The sequence below is a fragment of the Oculina patagonica genome, chromosome 8, assembly GCF_052425735.1.
Source record: "Oculina patagonica isolate OP01 chromosome 8, crgOcupat, whole genome shotgun sequence".
Classification (NCBI taxonomy): Eukaryota; Metazoa; Cnidaria; class Anthozoa; order Scleractinia; family Oculinidae; genus Oculina; species Oculina patagonica.
This window is the reverse complement of record NC_135765.1, coordinates 9,737,736-9,753,368: the sequence shown is the minus strand read 5'-3', so window position 1 is coordinate 9,753,368 and position 15,633 is coordinate 9,737,736. Positions and strand designations below refer to the sequence as shown.

General features: G+C 37.8%; 1 protein-coding gene across 2 annotated transcripts in view; it reads right to left on the bottom strand.

The window, feature by feature from the left end:
* LOC144662562 (uncharacterized) overlaps positions 1 to 13,163 on the bottom strand; it is a 47,997-nt gene extending 34,834 nt beyond the window's left edge. Inside the window, exons 1-10 of one of the 2 annotated variants that reach the window (XM_078523404.1) lie at positions 12,938 to 13,163; positions 12,458 to 12,799; positions 10,924 to 11,190; positions 9,560 to 9,678; positions 8,083 to 8,147; positions 7,009 to 7,145; positions 5,561 to 5,617; positions 5,309 to 5,431; positions 4,956 to 5,078; positions 2,928 to 3,294 (exon numbers count right to left, since the gene is read on the bottom strand). In XM_078523404.1, coding sequence (XP_078379530.1) covers positions 3,233 to 3,294; positions 4,956 to 5,078; positions 5,309 to 5,431; positions 5,561 to 5,617; positions 7,009 to 7,145; positions 8,083 to 8,147; positions 9,560 to 9,678; positions 10,924 to 11,190; positions 12,458 to 12,799; positions 12,938 to 13,013 — 1,371 coding nt within the window. In that variant the 5' untranslated portion in view covers positions 13,014 to 13,163 and the 3' untranslated portion in view covers positions 2,928 to 3,232. Of the gene's footprint in view, positions 1 to 2,927; positions 3,295 to 4,955; positions 5,079 to 5,308; positions 5,432 to 5,560; positions 5,618 to 7,008; positions 7,146 to 8,082; positions 8,148 to 9,559; positions 9,679 to 10,923; positions 11,191 to 12,457; positions 12,800 to 12,937 lie in introns of those variants that run through there. The other variant, XM_078523403.1, reaches the window with a different exon arrangement.
* Positions 13,164 to 15,633: the final 2,470 nt, after the last annotated feature.

Here is a 15,633-nt window from a genome sequence, read left to right as displayed (position 1 = left end):
CGTCTCTTCTCGGGAGCAAGCAACCAGAGAAGGACGTCTGAAATTCAGGCTAGCATGTTCGCTGCATCAAAGGTGATTTCCCCGCAACTTGTTCAGAGACAAGGAGAAGAGATGCGAAACGGTTTTCTAGCAAGGCAATAGCCGAGTACGCAAGCGCGCCCTTTTTATTTCTCTGTTGGGTCTTTACTGATTGATTGACATCCATAATCACAATTAGCGTAGAGTAAAGCCCGTCATTCGATCGATGTCAGAGTTATGTCACGAAACATCATTTTAACGACTGTTTAATCCCTTTCTTCGTTCGCGTAAAGAACATTAATTCTCCATATTCAAGGAAGAGTAGAGAAATGACACAGTAGGCCTGCCACATGTTGATGATTTTATTTATTTCGGATTGGTTTAAAAACTAATTATTTAAATATATAACTTTAACATTCCTTAACTTAGGCTTACAACCGAATTTAAGAATCCATTTTTTCTTACCAAATCAAACACCTCGAGCACATTAAGTAATTCGCTCCTGCTAACACAAAATTAACTATTTTCCCAATCTACTCAAGCTCGTGCTATTTTAGATATCAAAAAAGACAATTGTATGACAAGACCCCCAAAACAATATTCCCTATCCAGCGGTAAATCCCCTTTTAAGACCGCCTTCCAGCTGAACCATTTATTAAACGCTTTCCCGCAGTTTTTAGGTAGAACTATAACAGTCAGATAAAAACATTCTTTTAAATGCGGTTGTTGATATAATTCAAAGTCAAGTCTGCGTAGAATATTATCATTTATCACTCTTAAATATTTTTTCTCTAAATACAAAAGATCAGATTATATTGAGCCTACAAAAAATGATTGTCAGTGTAGTTTCCGATACTGACATTATGTATAGGGCTTTCCACAAGTTGCTCAAGTTGCCCTCAAAAATCCAAAACAATGCTTTTTATCAAGAAAATTTCTCCAAATATATGCTTATTTTCCTTTGAAGGTACGATTTCTTAGCCGTTTCATGCAATTTCACTGCAACAGAAGTATCTAAATAACATTTAAGGCAAAAAGGTTTTGAATTACAAGGATTTCTTTCACTGAAAAAAATTGTGAAGTTATCGATGACGTCATGTTTGCTGACTAACTTTGTAATGTTTTAACGAGGAATGAGTCGAAAGTCGAAACGTCTTCGGATGTTCCACGAAAAGCTTCGGCAAACTTTGTTATTCGTAGGAAACGTTCGTATAGCCTTCGGACAACACTCGTACAATCTTCGGATATCTTTGGTCTAGAAAGGGCTCAGTCTGCAACAAGTTGCTCGAGAGAGAAAAAGTTGTTTAAAAAAGTTCCAAATAAGAAAAGTTGTCAAAAAGTTGCTGAGCAACTTGTGGAAAGCGCGAATTATGTATCACTAAAACGCAATATTGATCCCAGAGTCTGCCGGCTCCTAGGTCCGCGGGAGGTTGCCGGGACGTACTCTGGGAAAATTGAAGCCAGAAATTCAGGTTTTCCCGCTTTTTCACGCATGCTTATGTTCTAAGCGGAATATTGTGATGTTTTAGTGTGCTTTAAGTGCTGGGCTTAATATTTCAAGGGGTAATTAAAGCGTTATACTTTACAGATGACTCTTCTATTAAAATTTAATTAATTCTTGCTAAAAAAAATCATTCTGTTGTATGTCTTTAAGTTTTAGCATACAGTAAAAATCCACGAGTAAGAACCTTTTATTATATGACTAGCTCCGTGAGCGGTCAAGATGAAACGAATCCCGTGCTCTGATTGGCTACCCGAAAGGTCAAGATGGAGCCATCTTGACCGCTCGGGATCGCCCGCTGTGTTCCCGCAAGCGAAAAAACTTTTCAGTTCCGTCGACGGTACTACAAAAAGCTTTTCCGTCATAAACTTGTGTCAGAAACCATTTTCCGAAACAACACAAAGATTTTTTGCCTGTTTCTAGCGAAAGAGAGTCCGATTACAAAGAAATAGGTCTTGAAGCGAACGAGAACAAACTAATTAAACAGCAAATGTTAACGAGTTTCGTGAATTTTATTAATTTGCCACAACAACCAGCTACTACAAAAATTAAAACGCAAAGCGACTTGAAGACATAATATCGTTTTTTTTCGGCGGAAAAGGGAGAGAAGTCAGTGACATACCTGAAGAATAAAGAATAAAACATCCTTTCACCGAAGCCTCTAACGCTCACGTCGAATAAGGTCGGGACGAACATTTAAATCAATAATGTAGGAAAGTTCAAGCTTTTCTTGTGTATTTATAAGTCCCAAACGCTTTCAACAATCACAATTTCAATATATATTCAGCTCGTGTCACCGCGACGGCAGGTTTGCACCACTAAAGCACCAGAAGCGAGCAAATACGCTGCAGAACGTCCAATAATCAAAAGCTGGCGGCCAGATGGAATTGACATTCTTGTTTTAAGGCTTCAAACTCAACGTTGATACGCAATTTTAGCCATTTCAATATCCTTTTGAGGTTTAAAATAGGTGAATTTCGCTGTTGTCGCGTCGTTTTACTTCGTCTCGATTCATTCAAGAATTTGACAGTCACTCATTAAACTTGACCAATGAAATGATTTTAGCGTGCGCCATTGATTGTGCATGCAACTGGCTTCCTTTTCAGTACTCGAAAAAAGTCATATAATAAATCCTTTATTGACCAAGCTTGTTCGGTCAAGAAGGCAGGATATTGGCCTCGTTCTTTTTTTGCGTGTTTATGGACCTCGACTTCGTCTCGGCCCATAAACACGCAAAAAAAGAACTCGGCCAATATCCTGCCATCTCGACCTCACGCTTGGTCAATAACCCATATTTATTTTTTAGGTTAGCCTGAACAGGTTCTTACATAAAAGGTTATTAACACAAATTTAGGCTAATTAGGTTCTTAATTGGTTCTTAATTTCAGTGGTATTCGGCCTATTCCTTGTATAAAAATTGCATACCACATAAGTGCTTATGTAAAAATGAAGCAATAATCATTAAGAATATGACATGATATACATGCACAGTAATGCTTTGTCCAAACGTTTTTACCAAAAGTAAACATTTTTAATCAATTTGAGAAAAGAAGAACCTGTTTCCATATTTGAGGCTAAAAGGGTTTTATAAAAATGGTAATTCATTTGCAAATTTTAGCCTAACAGGTTCTTAAATGTTAGGTTATTACACGCGGGAATTTACTGTATTAATTAACACTTAACAGTCTTAAAAAAGCCCTATTCAATAAAGTCTTACACTTGACCAACATAAGTCGTTGGTGGTGCAGTCGATGGAGCCATTGTCGTTGCTGGGGCTAGTTATGTAAAAATTAAAGAAAAAAATCAACGTTAAAAACTAAAGTAGATATTATAGCAACGTATGAACACACAGAAAAATCGAATTATTAGTTAAATAAAAAACAAAAATTTGAAAAAGGCAAGGAAGACGTTTCCTGCGGCAATCCGTAACTGGACAGAATAGTAATACTTTTAGCCCCGTCATTATATCGAATTTATTCATTACGTTCGTTTCATGAAAAGATCAACGTTTGTCCCACATCCGATCTTCACACGTTCTATTTGTCTGAAGAAGACGCCCAGCTCACAACGAGTCTCTCGTAGCTCAGTTCGTTAGAGCGCCCAACCGATATCTGGGAGGCCATGGGTTCGATTCCCGTCGGGGACTCAGAATTTTTTCTTTGTCGCATGCTCGTGTCATGTGAACATCTTATCTTTATTATTTATTACCGAGCTTAAAATTTACCATCTTTATTATTTACATGTATAGAACGTGTTGGTCGATCTTAATTCAGTCGGACAAACTCAACTGAGTCAAACGTCGAACTTAAAACGTCGACCATTTCAAAGTTTTCAATAAACTTTGTCAAATCTCAGCTCAGTGTTTTTAACTTTGCATGTTGACCTTGAAGATGACGTATAAAAAACGAAATTAGCGATATCTTTATATGGTAAGGTAAATCATTTTTCGGTCTTAAACATTCCTTGTAAGCGACAACAAATAAAAAATAGATAGGAATAATTATTTCCCTAAATGCGCAATAACAAATTCCGCCAGTGAAGGATTTGAACCACAGACCCTGTGATTTTTTTTAAAGAAACATCGCTCTTAAAGGAGCTATGTCACGGGGAATTCGCAAATTTTGGTCTAAACTTTTCTGAAATAAGTGGTAGACAACTCATGGAAAACATTTAATTTAAACATCTAAAGGAGGTTACAACCTTAATTTGCGAAAAAAATAAAACTACGGTTTTAAATATCGATTTTTTTTAAGACGTGTGGAAACAACTTGAAAAGTTAGGCCTTACGTAATCTTTCAACAATCAATCAATCAATCAATAAATCAATCAATGAATCAATGAATCAATCAATGAATGAATGAATCAATCAATCAATCAATCAACCAATGAATCAATGAATCAATGAATCAATGAATCAATGAATCAATGAATATATGAATCAATCAATCAATCAATCAATCAATCAATCAATCAATCAATCAACCAATGAATCAATGAATCAATGAATGAATCAATCAATCAATCAATCAATCAATCAATCAATCAGTCAGTAAATTTATTAATGTCATGGCGCGAGATCCATTTCCATCCGAGCCATCCGCAGCCTAAGACGCTCGTTAACAGTTTCAGTGCTCTAATATAGCAGTTTTTAACAAAATCGGACTATTATTTTTAGGTTTCACACGACACAAATATAAATTTTGGCTGTTCAAAAATCTGATAAAATCCGTGACATAGTCCCTTTAATTGCTGGACTCATGACAACGCTGCCTTTTATTAATCCCGTTTAACAATTATTGATCACAGAAAACCAAAAATAAAAACCCTCAGCTAACAGCTAGAAGTTGTTATAGACTCCATTCACACCCATAAAACAACTGCTATGAGACAAAATCTGTTTCGTTCAACTTAAACAAATATTGTTCATTAAACTTACGTTCACACTCTCCACAAGTAGCATTGCAGTTCCTAACCATTAAGTCATGGAACGGGCTGTCAGCACCACAGAAGCCAAGCAATTTATAACACCCACAACTTTTATATTTGTCAGCGATGCATACTGAGGAGACAAAGAAAAGGAGCAATTTTGTTTGTTACTTTTCTGCACTGGGTATATGATCATTTAAAGTACGATTTTGGGACTATATATGGGTAGAAAACACGTTGCATACACCATTCATTTGGTTACCTTTCGGAGCAGTCGTCTTGGATGGCATATGCATAGAACAAACTGCTGAAAGCTGAAGGCTGTGCCGTTCAACTTAAACGACTACTGTTCATTAAACTTACGTTTACACCCTCCACATGTAGCATTGCAGTTCTTAACCATTAAGTCATGGAACGGGCTGCCAGCACCACAGAAGCCAAGCATTTTATAACACCCACAACGTTTATATTTGTCAGCAATGCATACTGAGGACATAAAGAAAAGGAACAACTTTGTTACTTTCTTGCTCTGAGTAAATGATTATTTAAAGTACGATCTTGGGACTATAATTATATGGGTAAAAAACACGTTGCATATACCATTCAAAAGGCTACCTTTCGGAGCAGTCGTCTTGGATGGCATAGTCGTCGTGGGTTGTGTCGTAGTTGGCACTAAAAAAGAAATTAATTTTTTTGTAAACAAATTTGGGTGATTAAAGGTGTTTAATGTTCATTCTCTAAACTCACTTTTAGCAAGATTTCAAAAAGCATTTTTTGCGCACAAAAGTTCGTTTTAACGTTTCTAAAAACGAACAAGAAGGTTTAATTCTTTAACCTCAGCAACTTTAATATTCGAGAGTAAATGTGGACGTATTATTATGTCAAAGTGACAGTTTCAGAGAAACTGTAAGTCTTGATGAAAATACATTTCTTGAAACTTCAAGAGAAACTAACGTGTTTTGAGAAATCAGGATATTGAAATGTTGAAGAACTGAAGGCATTGAATATTCAGTTACATTGCATACAGGAAACGGGAGAAAAGAGGGAGTGGTAAAACCACCATTAGGAATTTGAACCGCTGGCGGCACAATTCTTATCACGTGATTAAAAAAAGTGTCAAGTAGTTCGTGTTTGCGAGCGTCTTGTCGATGATTGTTTTTTTCTTACGGTCGCTCCATGGCCAACATCGTCTTTCCAGAATTTGTATGAACAATAGTGACGCTATTGAGGCAACAGGGTCGGGAAACTCATGAGATATATTCAATTAATTGTAAAGTGTTCCACGCTGTTTTGCAGCAGAGAGTTTTCGAAAATCAAGAAGCTTTTTGTTGGCTTTCCTGATGAACACGAATAAGTAGTGTCCACGTGACATTTTTTTTCAATCTCGTGATAAGAATAGTGCTACCGCCGGTTCAAATTCCTAACGGCGGTATTACCTCGACCGTGGTCAAACGACAGAAATATGCAAAAAAACAAGAAAAGTACATTAAAGATAAGGTTTTAATTTTCACAGTATAAAGATTGGTACACAACCTGTTTCCTGAGGACTTACTAAGTTTTTTTGAGCTTTACTAAAAAAGTTCTACGTGTTGAAAATAGCGTGAGGACTTGTCAGCGCCATTTTGTCAAAGCACTTTGGTTCGGATGCGGAACATTTAAAAAGTAAAAAGACTCGTTTACCTGTGGAAATGGGAAAATGTTTACTCGCAGCAACTATTTTATCGATCCTTGCTCATACTAACACTTAAGATGAACGAAATTCCCCGAAATAGGAAGAAAAGCTGCCTGTGCGTTTGACCGCGGTTAAGGTATTACCACTCCAGTGACTTTGACAGACTCGTACCCAGTCGCTTCTCTCCCCTTTTTGAGCGGCGCGCAATGCATCAAGGGATCTTCGAGCGTAGCGAAAAAACGAGTCACGACTGGGTACGAGTCTCTGATTTTGATAGTAAGAGCCGGCAGGGGAGCTCTAGCGTCTATCACGGCTTAGCCGCTCACTCAAAAACCCTGAACGTGACAGCCTGCTTGCTCGCCTGCCATTACAAGGTGGATGCTGGACATACTTGGATTGACAACCAGTGTACGGTCAACTGTGAAAGAACCAAGTTTTGCATCCTTTATTTCATCCTGCAGTGGTTTTAAGGTGTCAATTGCTGATTTTCCAAACAAGAGCTCTATAATAGCAAACACACTGCCAGGTCTGCAAGTTAAAAATAATAGTGATAATAAATAATTAAGTAAAGACGTATTATCTTTGTAATGTGCTTTGTTATAGTTGTGTGTGTTCTTGTATGTGCATAACAGCACTACATCATTAACGAGTACATGCAGGGACCGCGGGGCAGTGAGGGGCTGGGGGGGGGCTCAGCCCCCCCTAGATTTCCGAAAAAATTAAGACTTTCTAAGAGAAGAGTCGGCTACAAAGTCACTAGTCAAACCCCCCCCCCCCCCCCCCCCAAATAAGAAAAATGCTCCACGGTCCCTGACATGCAAATGTAGGTTTCATGTAAAGTCAGTTAAAGATCTCTCTTCATAAGAACAATCTTGTACCTTATTCATTTTAATTTTCGCGATTTTAATACAGTGGCATGGAAAACACTCCTTAAGATATACTGGGCCGAAAATAAGGAATATGATACCTAAAGACATTAAAAACCTGTCCACATTATCATCTTTTAATAAAAACATTCGTAAGCTTGACTTTGACATTGCTGATGACTGTTGCGGCAATGTTTTTTCGCGATTATTTTAAAACAAGGGATTACAAATTCCTTTTTTGCGTAAGGCGTATCTAGTTTCGAACTTCTGAAATCTAAGGTCGGCAATATAATTCGGACAAATGTTATTTTTCACTTTATACATAAGAGTAGGTATATCTTGAAGTCTTCTTTTTAATAAGAATAAGGTATATTCCAATTTTTTTGTGGGTGCGGTGTTCGTATGTTTTACCACTCCAGCCAGACAAATGCATCTATACAGGGAACTACAAAAGCTACTGCACACCACATTATGCAAGCTAGATGAAAATTTGATGAGCAGGGCTTACATACACATGTATGCAAGTCTATTAAAGTAAAAAAGAGAGAGGAAAAATTACACATTCTTTTTTCTTTACTCACACATTTCAGTGAAATTACCTGAAACGATCAACATTCACTTTGTACAGTTGCTTAGCGGGATTCTTGGTGTAAACACTCCAGATCTAATGACAATAAAAAGGAAAAAAATAACGTTATAAAATTCAAGGTAAAATCCACAACTATACTGGATACAGTAAAATAAGTATCCAGGAAAAAATGAATATTCCAACATCACTAAAAAATATTTTTCAAATTAAGTGGTCCAGAAATGATAAAACTTCGATTTTTTAACAAACAAAACAGTTTTTAGTGTATTTAGTATTTAGAAACCAATCTACAGATATACATTTTGATATTCCAGAATGTGTCTGTATAAGACACAAAGCCACAAGACATTTATTAAATATAGCTCATAGTGTAAATATTCATCTACTTGTACAAGCCGCGCCTTTATACAATGCTGAAAATATCGGTTCAAATCTTTAAGTGCAATTTATGTACAACGGCATTTGCGGTTACCGGGCTTTCAATTGCCCAAATTAAATTTTCTAATATTCCAATTATGGTATCGTCAACTACATGTAAATAAAGATATATGGCCCATTAGTTTAACTCGGAGGTTATTAGTAAAGTACTATTCAACTCCACTTCGGTGAATAATTAACATCTATTCATCGAAGTGGAGGTGGCTAGCTCCGCGGCTCGGCAAGTATCCACCACTAGCTACTGACATGGAGGTGAGTAGTTGTTTTAGTATTTACTCAAACAGTAAGATAATATAGCTCGAAAGGATGACTTTTGACTAGTTTATACGTTAACGAGTACAGTTTTCGCGCGCGAGTTGCTCTGAGGTGAATAGCAAAGGATATCCGGAGTTTAAAGTAGCCAATCAGCGCCCACCATTAACGCTATCCGCTGCTTGAGTATATACTAATTGTTAATCATTGTCTTAGCGCTATAATGTGTTTTATATTGAGGCGAGTTCTCAATATAAGCTGTGCAAGCAGCAAAGGTTAATAGTCAAGGTAACTAGATAACGGGTTAGACAGCACTGTAAATTCGTGAGCTTCACTATCCCTCGTCCATTTTTCTTCCGATGCCGATCGTGATAGCTGTTTAGCTTTCGAAGCGTACATTCCTTCATTTCGTCGACTTCATCCTAATCCTCTTGCTACCTTTCCTTGGGCTATTTTCGCCCCAACTTAGTTTATTAGTTTACATCATATTTAAGCGAAGTGCGCTAAATTGATCTGACATCTTATTAGCACCTGTAATAGATTTGAAATAAACGCACTTGAAAAACAATTGTTGATTTCTTTTTCGATCATTAATATTCTTAACTACGTTATTCAGGTTCACTATATTGCATCATCAGTTTGTAAATTTCCCCCGCAAACCTAGACCGGCAGTTGAATTCAACATTTCCAAGTCTTGGTCATGATTTGTTGAATACAACTATTATGATTCCCTACAGGCGCGTCTCATAGCGGGAATGGGAAATTGACATCTTTCATGGACGTTTAGGAAAACTTACTGCTGATAATACTCTTGATTCCAAGGTTTTAAACTCAACTGATGCCTGGTTTGACAAGGCTGACTTCCACTCTTCACTTCTCAAATTTATTCCAACAATCTTAACAGTACAATCAAAGCCTTTCAAAATAAAAACAACAACAACAGTAAACAAACATACGTGTAGATTTGTACAGGTACGTGAAGGAGTACCTACATTTGTTTGAACAGGACTGTATACTCTACTGTATAATATATATATATATACCGGAAACGAAAAAAAAAAACTGAATGACTTACTTGCAACCAAAGGGTTAAAATAATAACTTTGTTTTCTGGTCGTCAGAATTGGTGTTTAGTCATTAGATTCCAATACCGTACAATGTCGGTCATAACCCCCCCCCCCCCCCCTCCCCGCTTATAAGCTTCCCTGGTTATAGGCTCATCTACCTGGAAACACCACCAAAAAAATCATCCGGTTATAGCCCCCCCTCCCCCGAGCCCCGGATAAAAGCCCCCCTCTACTGGAGGACAGTACTGAACCGGATTAAATGTTGATTTATTATGACTTTTTAACTGAAAAATCGCATTTCGATCGACACTGCCGTTGCTCGTTTCGAAACGTTTATTTCGCTTATAAGCCCCCCGGGTATAAGCCCCTCCGTTTATTAGCCCACCCAAAACCTCTTAGGAAATTGTATAAGCCCAGGGCTAATTACCGGAATTTTACACCGCGACTCTTGTTATGTTGCTGAATTTTCCCCAATCTTAGTTTTTGATACGATGATTGAACAGTGTGTAATAGGATATTTATACCTTAAAGGGACTGTGTCACGAATTTTTGCCAAACTTAGGCTCATTTTGCATTTAAATTTTAAATACACGGCGTCCTTGTAAAGTAGGTTTTTGTTTGTTTGTTCTTACTAGTAGTTAGCCTCTCTTAGTTAGTGTAGTTAGTATTTTTATTCCTTGTTCTTTTTTATTATGTATACCTGAATGGAATTTACCCTGTTTTAAATAAAGTATTACCTACCTACCTAGAAATGACAATCAAATTCGTTTAAATATATAAAATAACCTTTTAAAACAGTGAAAGAACATTAAAATAACACACCAAATGCAAAAGAAGGTAGGGATGGCCAATAGTGTCGAAGATTCAAACGGATTGCGATATGGGTTTTTGAAATACATGTATGGTCCGGCGGAACAGTTTTCAAAGTTAATCTTGTCTGCTTGTAACTTTAATTATTACGCCCCGGAGACACATTTGGCAGAAATTTAGTTTCATATGGAATATTTCACAAAATTTAATAATATAAAATTAAATAAGCCTTGACACAGTCCCTTTAAACAGAGAGAGCATTTTTACATAATACGCGTACTTACGGCATTTAATCCCAACGATGCTAACACTAGTAGCATCATCTCCATATCCATTGCTAGCTGTACATCTGTATGATCCTGCATCTTTCCTCTTTACATTAACCAAATGAAGCACGGGACCAGAGATATTAAACTGGTTCACTGGGACGCCATCTTTTGTCCAGGTGATGTTTGGATGTGGGTCACCAGATGCATTGCATTTCAGTGTATAGTTTTGTCCAATGTTAAGTTGAGGCTCTCGTGCTGGGGCGACAGTTATTTTTGGAGGGACTTAAAAGAAACACAGATATATACATGTGTATAAAGATAATTTATAAATAAAAAAAATGCAATTTTGTGATAAAAGTTAACGCTAAAAAGTTACGACGTTTTGACCTCATTCAAGTGCGAGAAAAAATACAAAATTTGCTTAAATATATAACAAACAGTTAAATATAGTTCCAGTATTCGTGCTGTCAAAATCACTGTTGTCTGTTGCAATAAAAATGGGTCGTTTGTCATGCCAAGTTTGCTCACTTCAGATTGCTTTAGCACGTTTTAGAATAAATTGTACTCTTCTTTAACCAAAATATCTAAGGTCGTTAATCATGCCATTAATCATAAACTTTGCTCGCTTCAGATTGCTTTAGTTCCACATATCAGAATTACATTAAAAGAAGCACGTTTTTTTTAAATACATTGTACTTTTAAAATATAAATTGTGCTTGCCTTTAACCTAAAATTTCTAAAATCGTTTATCATGCCACATTTTGCTCACTCAGGATTGCTTTAGCTCCACAAATCACATTCACATGACATAAGCGCGTTTTAAAATAAATTTTGATTTTCTTTAACAATATTCTTAAGTTCCTTTATCATGCCAAATATTGCTCACTTCAGATTGCTTTACGTCAATAAGTCAAATAAACATGAAAAGAAGAACGTTTTCAAAATTGTGCTTTTTTAATAAGCAATATAGCAAAGGCCAATACCGACCAATATTGCCCAATATAGTTCCATTGTAGTAATACTTTCTTTATGGTAAATTTCAACAGAACCGATCTAAAGAACTTCATTCAACAGCAACCCACGATCTAAAAAGCAAATTCTCCAAAGCTAAAACTTTGTCGCGGTTGAAATCAACATGGGCTGGTACCTGCATACATAGGAACTTGCTACAAGAAAAACTATTTAACAATCAAATTAATCAAGGAAGTTAAAATTGTCCCCGATATTACAGCAACAGGAACGTAAGCTTAAGGTGGATTTCCACTGTCGCGTAATATCTAATGTGCGTGAACAAGTTTAGAGATAATGTAAGAACGACTTGCGTACACATTAACGTAAGTCGTTCATACATTGTGTCTATTTTTTTCATTCAGGTTACGCACGTAAAAAATTACGTGTCAGTGGAAATCCACCTTAAAGCGTATAAATTCGTCTCACTGAGAATTAAGCATATCGTAGGCACAGTTCAATGGTTGGCAAAGAAGAAACAATTATTTTCAAAAGCCTTGGCGTAAAAAGAAACACACAAAAACGATACTTTTGTACTTACCAACCACCTTAACAGTTACTCGGCTTCTCAGTCTCTCCACACCAAATGCGCTGAAAATCGAGAAAATGTATACGTAGTCTTCATCTCTTGTGACGTTCTTTAACCGCAGCGTTGAAGGAAGCAATGCATCGTAGCGCGTTCTGAAAGATGCTTTCACATAACTAAACGCAGTACTTTCGCTTCTTGTTGCAATTTGTTCTGCGCCTATCCCCCCTGGCTTCTGTCTGCTGAAAACGACGATAAACTGACTTGCAGAAGCAGTGAAATCCCAGCGTAGATTTATGGTGGTTCCTTCCACCACGCGTACTACACGTGTAGGCCTCCGTATGAGAGAAAATGATTCTGAAATAATACAAGAGAATAAAATGCAACATCTGATTTTACTTGTGCGTGATCAAACAATCGTTTATCAGAAGCAGTTTATTGCTTGAAGTATTCGTAAATACGTACAGTAATCGAAAAGAAAGAGATAAACCTTACCACACTGCTGTAGGGCTCCAAAAACCACAAATGTGGCTACAATCCATCGAGAAACGTTGAAGAGAAAAGCAGTCATTCTCTTCGAAGAAACAGGTCGTCCTTTTGACGTTAAATTCAAGGAAGATTTAACAATAAGGAATGCCTGTTATATTTGATGAATGATATAACAGGAACACCAAGCAAACGGAAGAACTTCACTGCCCCTTCGATAACACACGTACGCAAAACTCTGCCCAATCATAGGCAACGTTTCTCGCTACCATCAATCATAGAAAGCGGACCTTTCAAGAAACAGAAATTCTAGTTAATCGGTTGAAAAGGTCAAGTATATCAGCTGTGATTGGTAAACTTTGAGAGGTTTTTTAGTTGTTTCTGTATCTCAATGTTTGTTGGGTGTTGAGTGCCATGATTATGATTGATGGCAGCGGAAAACTCAATCGGTAGTAGGGTTTGAGCTCCAGAGTTTGAGTGTTATTGAAAGCATAATTACAACGTTACAAATCTACGTTGTATCGGCCGTTGCCTTTATCATAGTTATTGTCAACCATTTGGCCATTTCGTCACCACTGAAAGGCGTTCAAACGGAAAATACTCTTTCAGTTTTAAGTGTTATTGAAGACTGGAATTAACAAAAGGTACATAGTATTGTGTAGATAAGGGTATTTTTTATATATCGGAGCTCCCACGCGCGCTTTCGGCGCGCGTGAGCGGAGCCCATATCTACGAAATTGGTAAACCCGTCAAGCTGAAAAGTTTTGGTTCTCACCTTATTGCCCGTCCGTCCATTCTTACAACACTTGATCTGCTCGTGCGCCAGCTTAGCCCGCTATTTATCCCAATTTGTATCGATAGCATAAACAGTTAATTAAGCGATGACGTATTGCTTGGAATGAAGTCGGCGCACGGTGGGCAATTCTACGTTTATCCAGCGAACCGAAGAGCATGAGTGAATAATGTGAGGGAGCCCGTGAGGTATTCTTTATGATCTGCCATCTTGGTTGTGGCAATTTTGCAGTGATTTTGCAATCACTGAGATGCAGCTCATTTTATGCAAATCAGGGCACTTTGACTTATCCGCAGATAGAGTAGCTGGTATGAGTATCTGTCCAAAACACGAGAATTCTTGTCCAAAACAAGAGAAGTAACAGCCGACTGCATACGACTGGCGGCCTTAAAAAATTACCTGTTGTTATCATCACACAAGGATGAATGCTTAATGACCCAGGCTGTGTTCGTTTGACCTTTGTAATATATGTATTACTGTCATGCTTGTTGTTGTTTGAGATCCTCTCTTTTCAGGCTCGTCTCGAATTCTTCTCATCCTGAAAAGGGACACAAACACGCAAACAAGAGCCAAGTAGACATAGGTAGTGCCAGTTTTTATACTATGTAACCTTCACAGCGCTGATGCTACCTTGCAACCTTTTATGGCCTTCCTAAGATCCACAAGGCCCACATACCTCTTCGTCCAATCACCAGTTGTGTTAACGCACCAACATACAATTTGTCGAAGCATTTGGTTTTTATCTTATCCCCTCTGCTGGAGGAGAGATACTCAGTGAGAAAGATCACCGCGTTTGCCCAGAAGATAAGAAACCAAGTGATAACAGAGGATGATGTAATGGTATCTTTCGAAGTTGTTTCTCTGTTTACGTCAATCCCAGTAGAGTTGGCCCTACAAGTTACTCGCGATAAATTGGAGCGTGATACAACTCTAACGAAAAGCACGAATATTTCTGCCAGCAGGTTGCAAGAGTTCATCCACGAGCAAGAACATTTGAAACATTTGGCTACGCTATGAGTTCGCCTGTAAGTGCAACCATAGCCAATTTAGTGATGGAGGTTGTAGAAGACAGAGCGATTTCATCAGCCCCGCATCCTCCGCGATGGTGGTACAGGTATGTCGATAAAAGCCACGTAGCCTAAAAAGGAAGTATGTACAAGAGTTTCATGACCACCTCAAGTCTAAATACCATTCACTAGAGAGGTTGAAGGTGACGACGGCCTTTCATTTTTAGACACTGCAACAACTAAAGTGAACGGGCGCATACTGGTTAACGCCTACCGAAAGCCAACGAACACTGAGAAATATCTGCATTTCAACTGGCATTGCCCAACTTAACACAAGAGGTCAGTGGTGAATACACTCCTTAAGAGGGTGGAAAATATCCCACTAACAAGCGCAGGGAAACGCAACGAAAAGGAGCATATGGTCAAAGTTTCGATGTACAATAATTATCCATTGCGGTTTATCAAGAGTTGTGATTCTCAGATCGCAAAGGTAATCGTTGCGTCTCAGACAGCAGCGACACTGCAGATGATGCCACAACGTCGTTTTTTGTTCTACCTTACGTGAAAGGCGTAACTGAAAGAATATCAAACGTTCTAGGCAACAACGGGGTCAAAGTTGGCTTTAAACCACTTAACACGTTACGCACACGCTTCCCCGGACCGAAGGACAAACTAGATGTGTAGTCTACAAAGTTAGCTGCCTTGACGGCAACAACAACAACAACAACGACAACAATCTTTATTTCGTGCCCAGAAGAGTTTTACAATAAATATATACATGCAAGAGGAAAAATTAACAATAAAAAAGAGCACAGCCACTTAGAAATAGCTTAGGCTAATCGAGCTAAGTGGCTGGGCCAAGCGGAAAAAAATATTGCAATAAAGTTACAGAGTATAAAAAAACG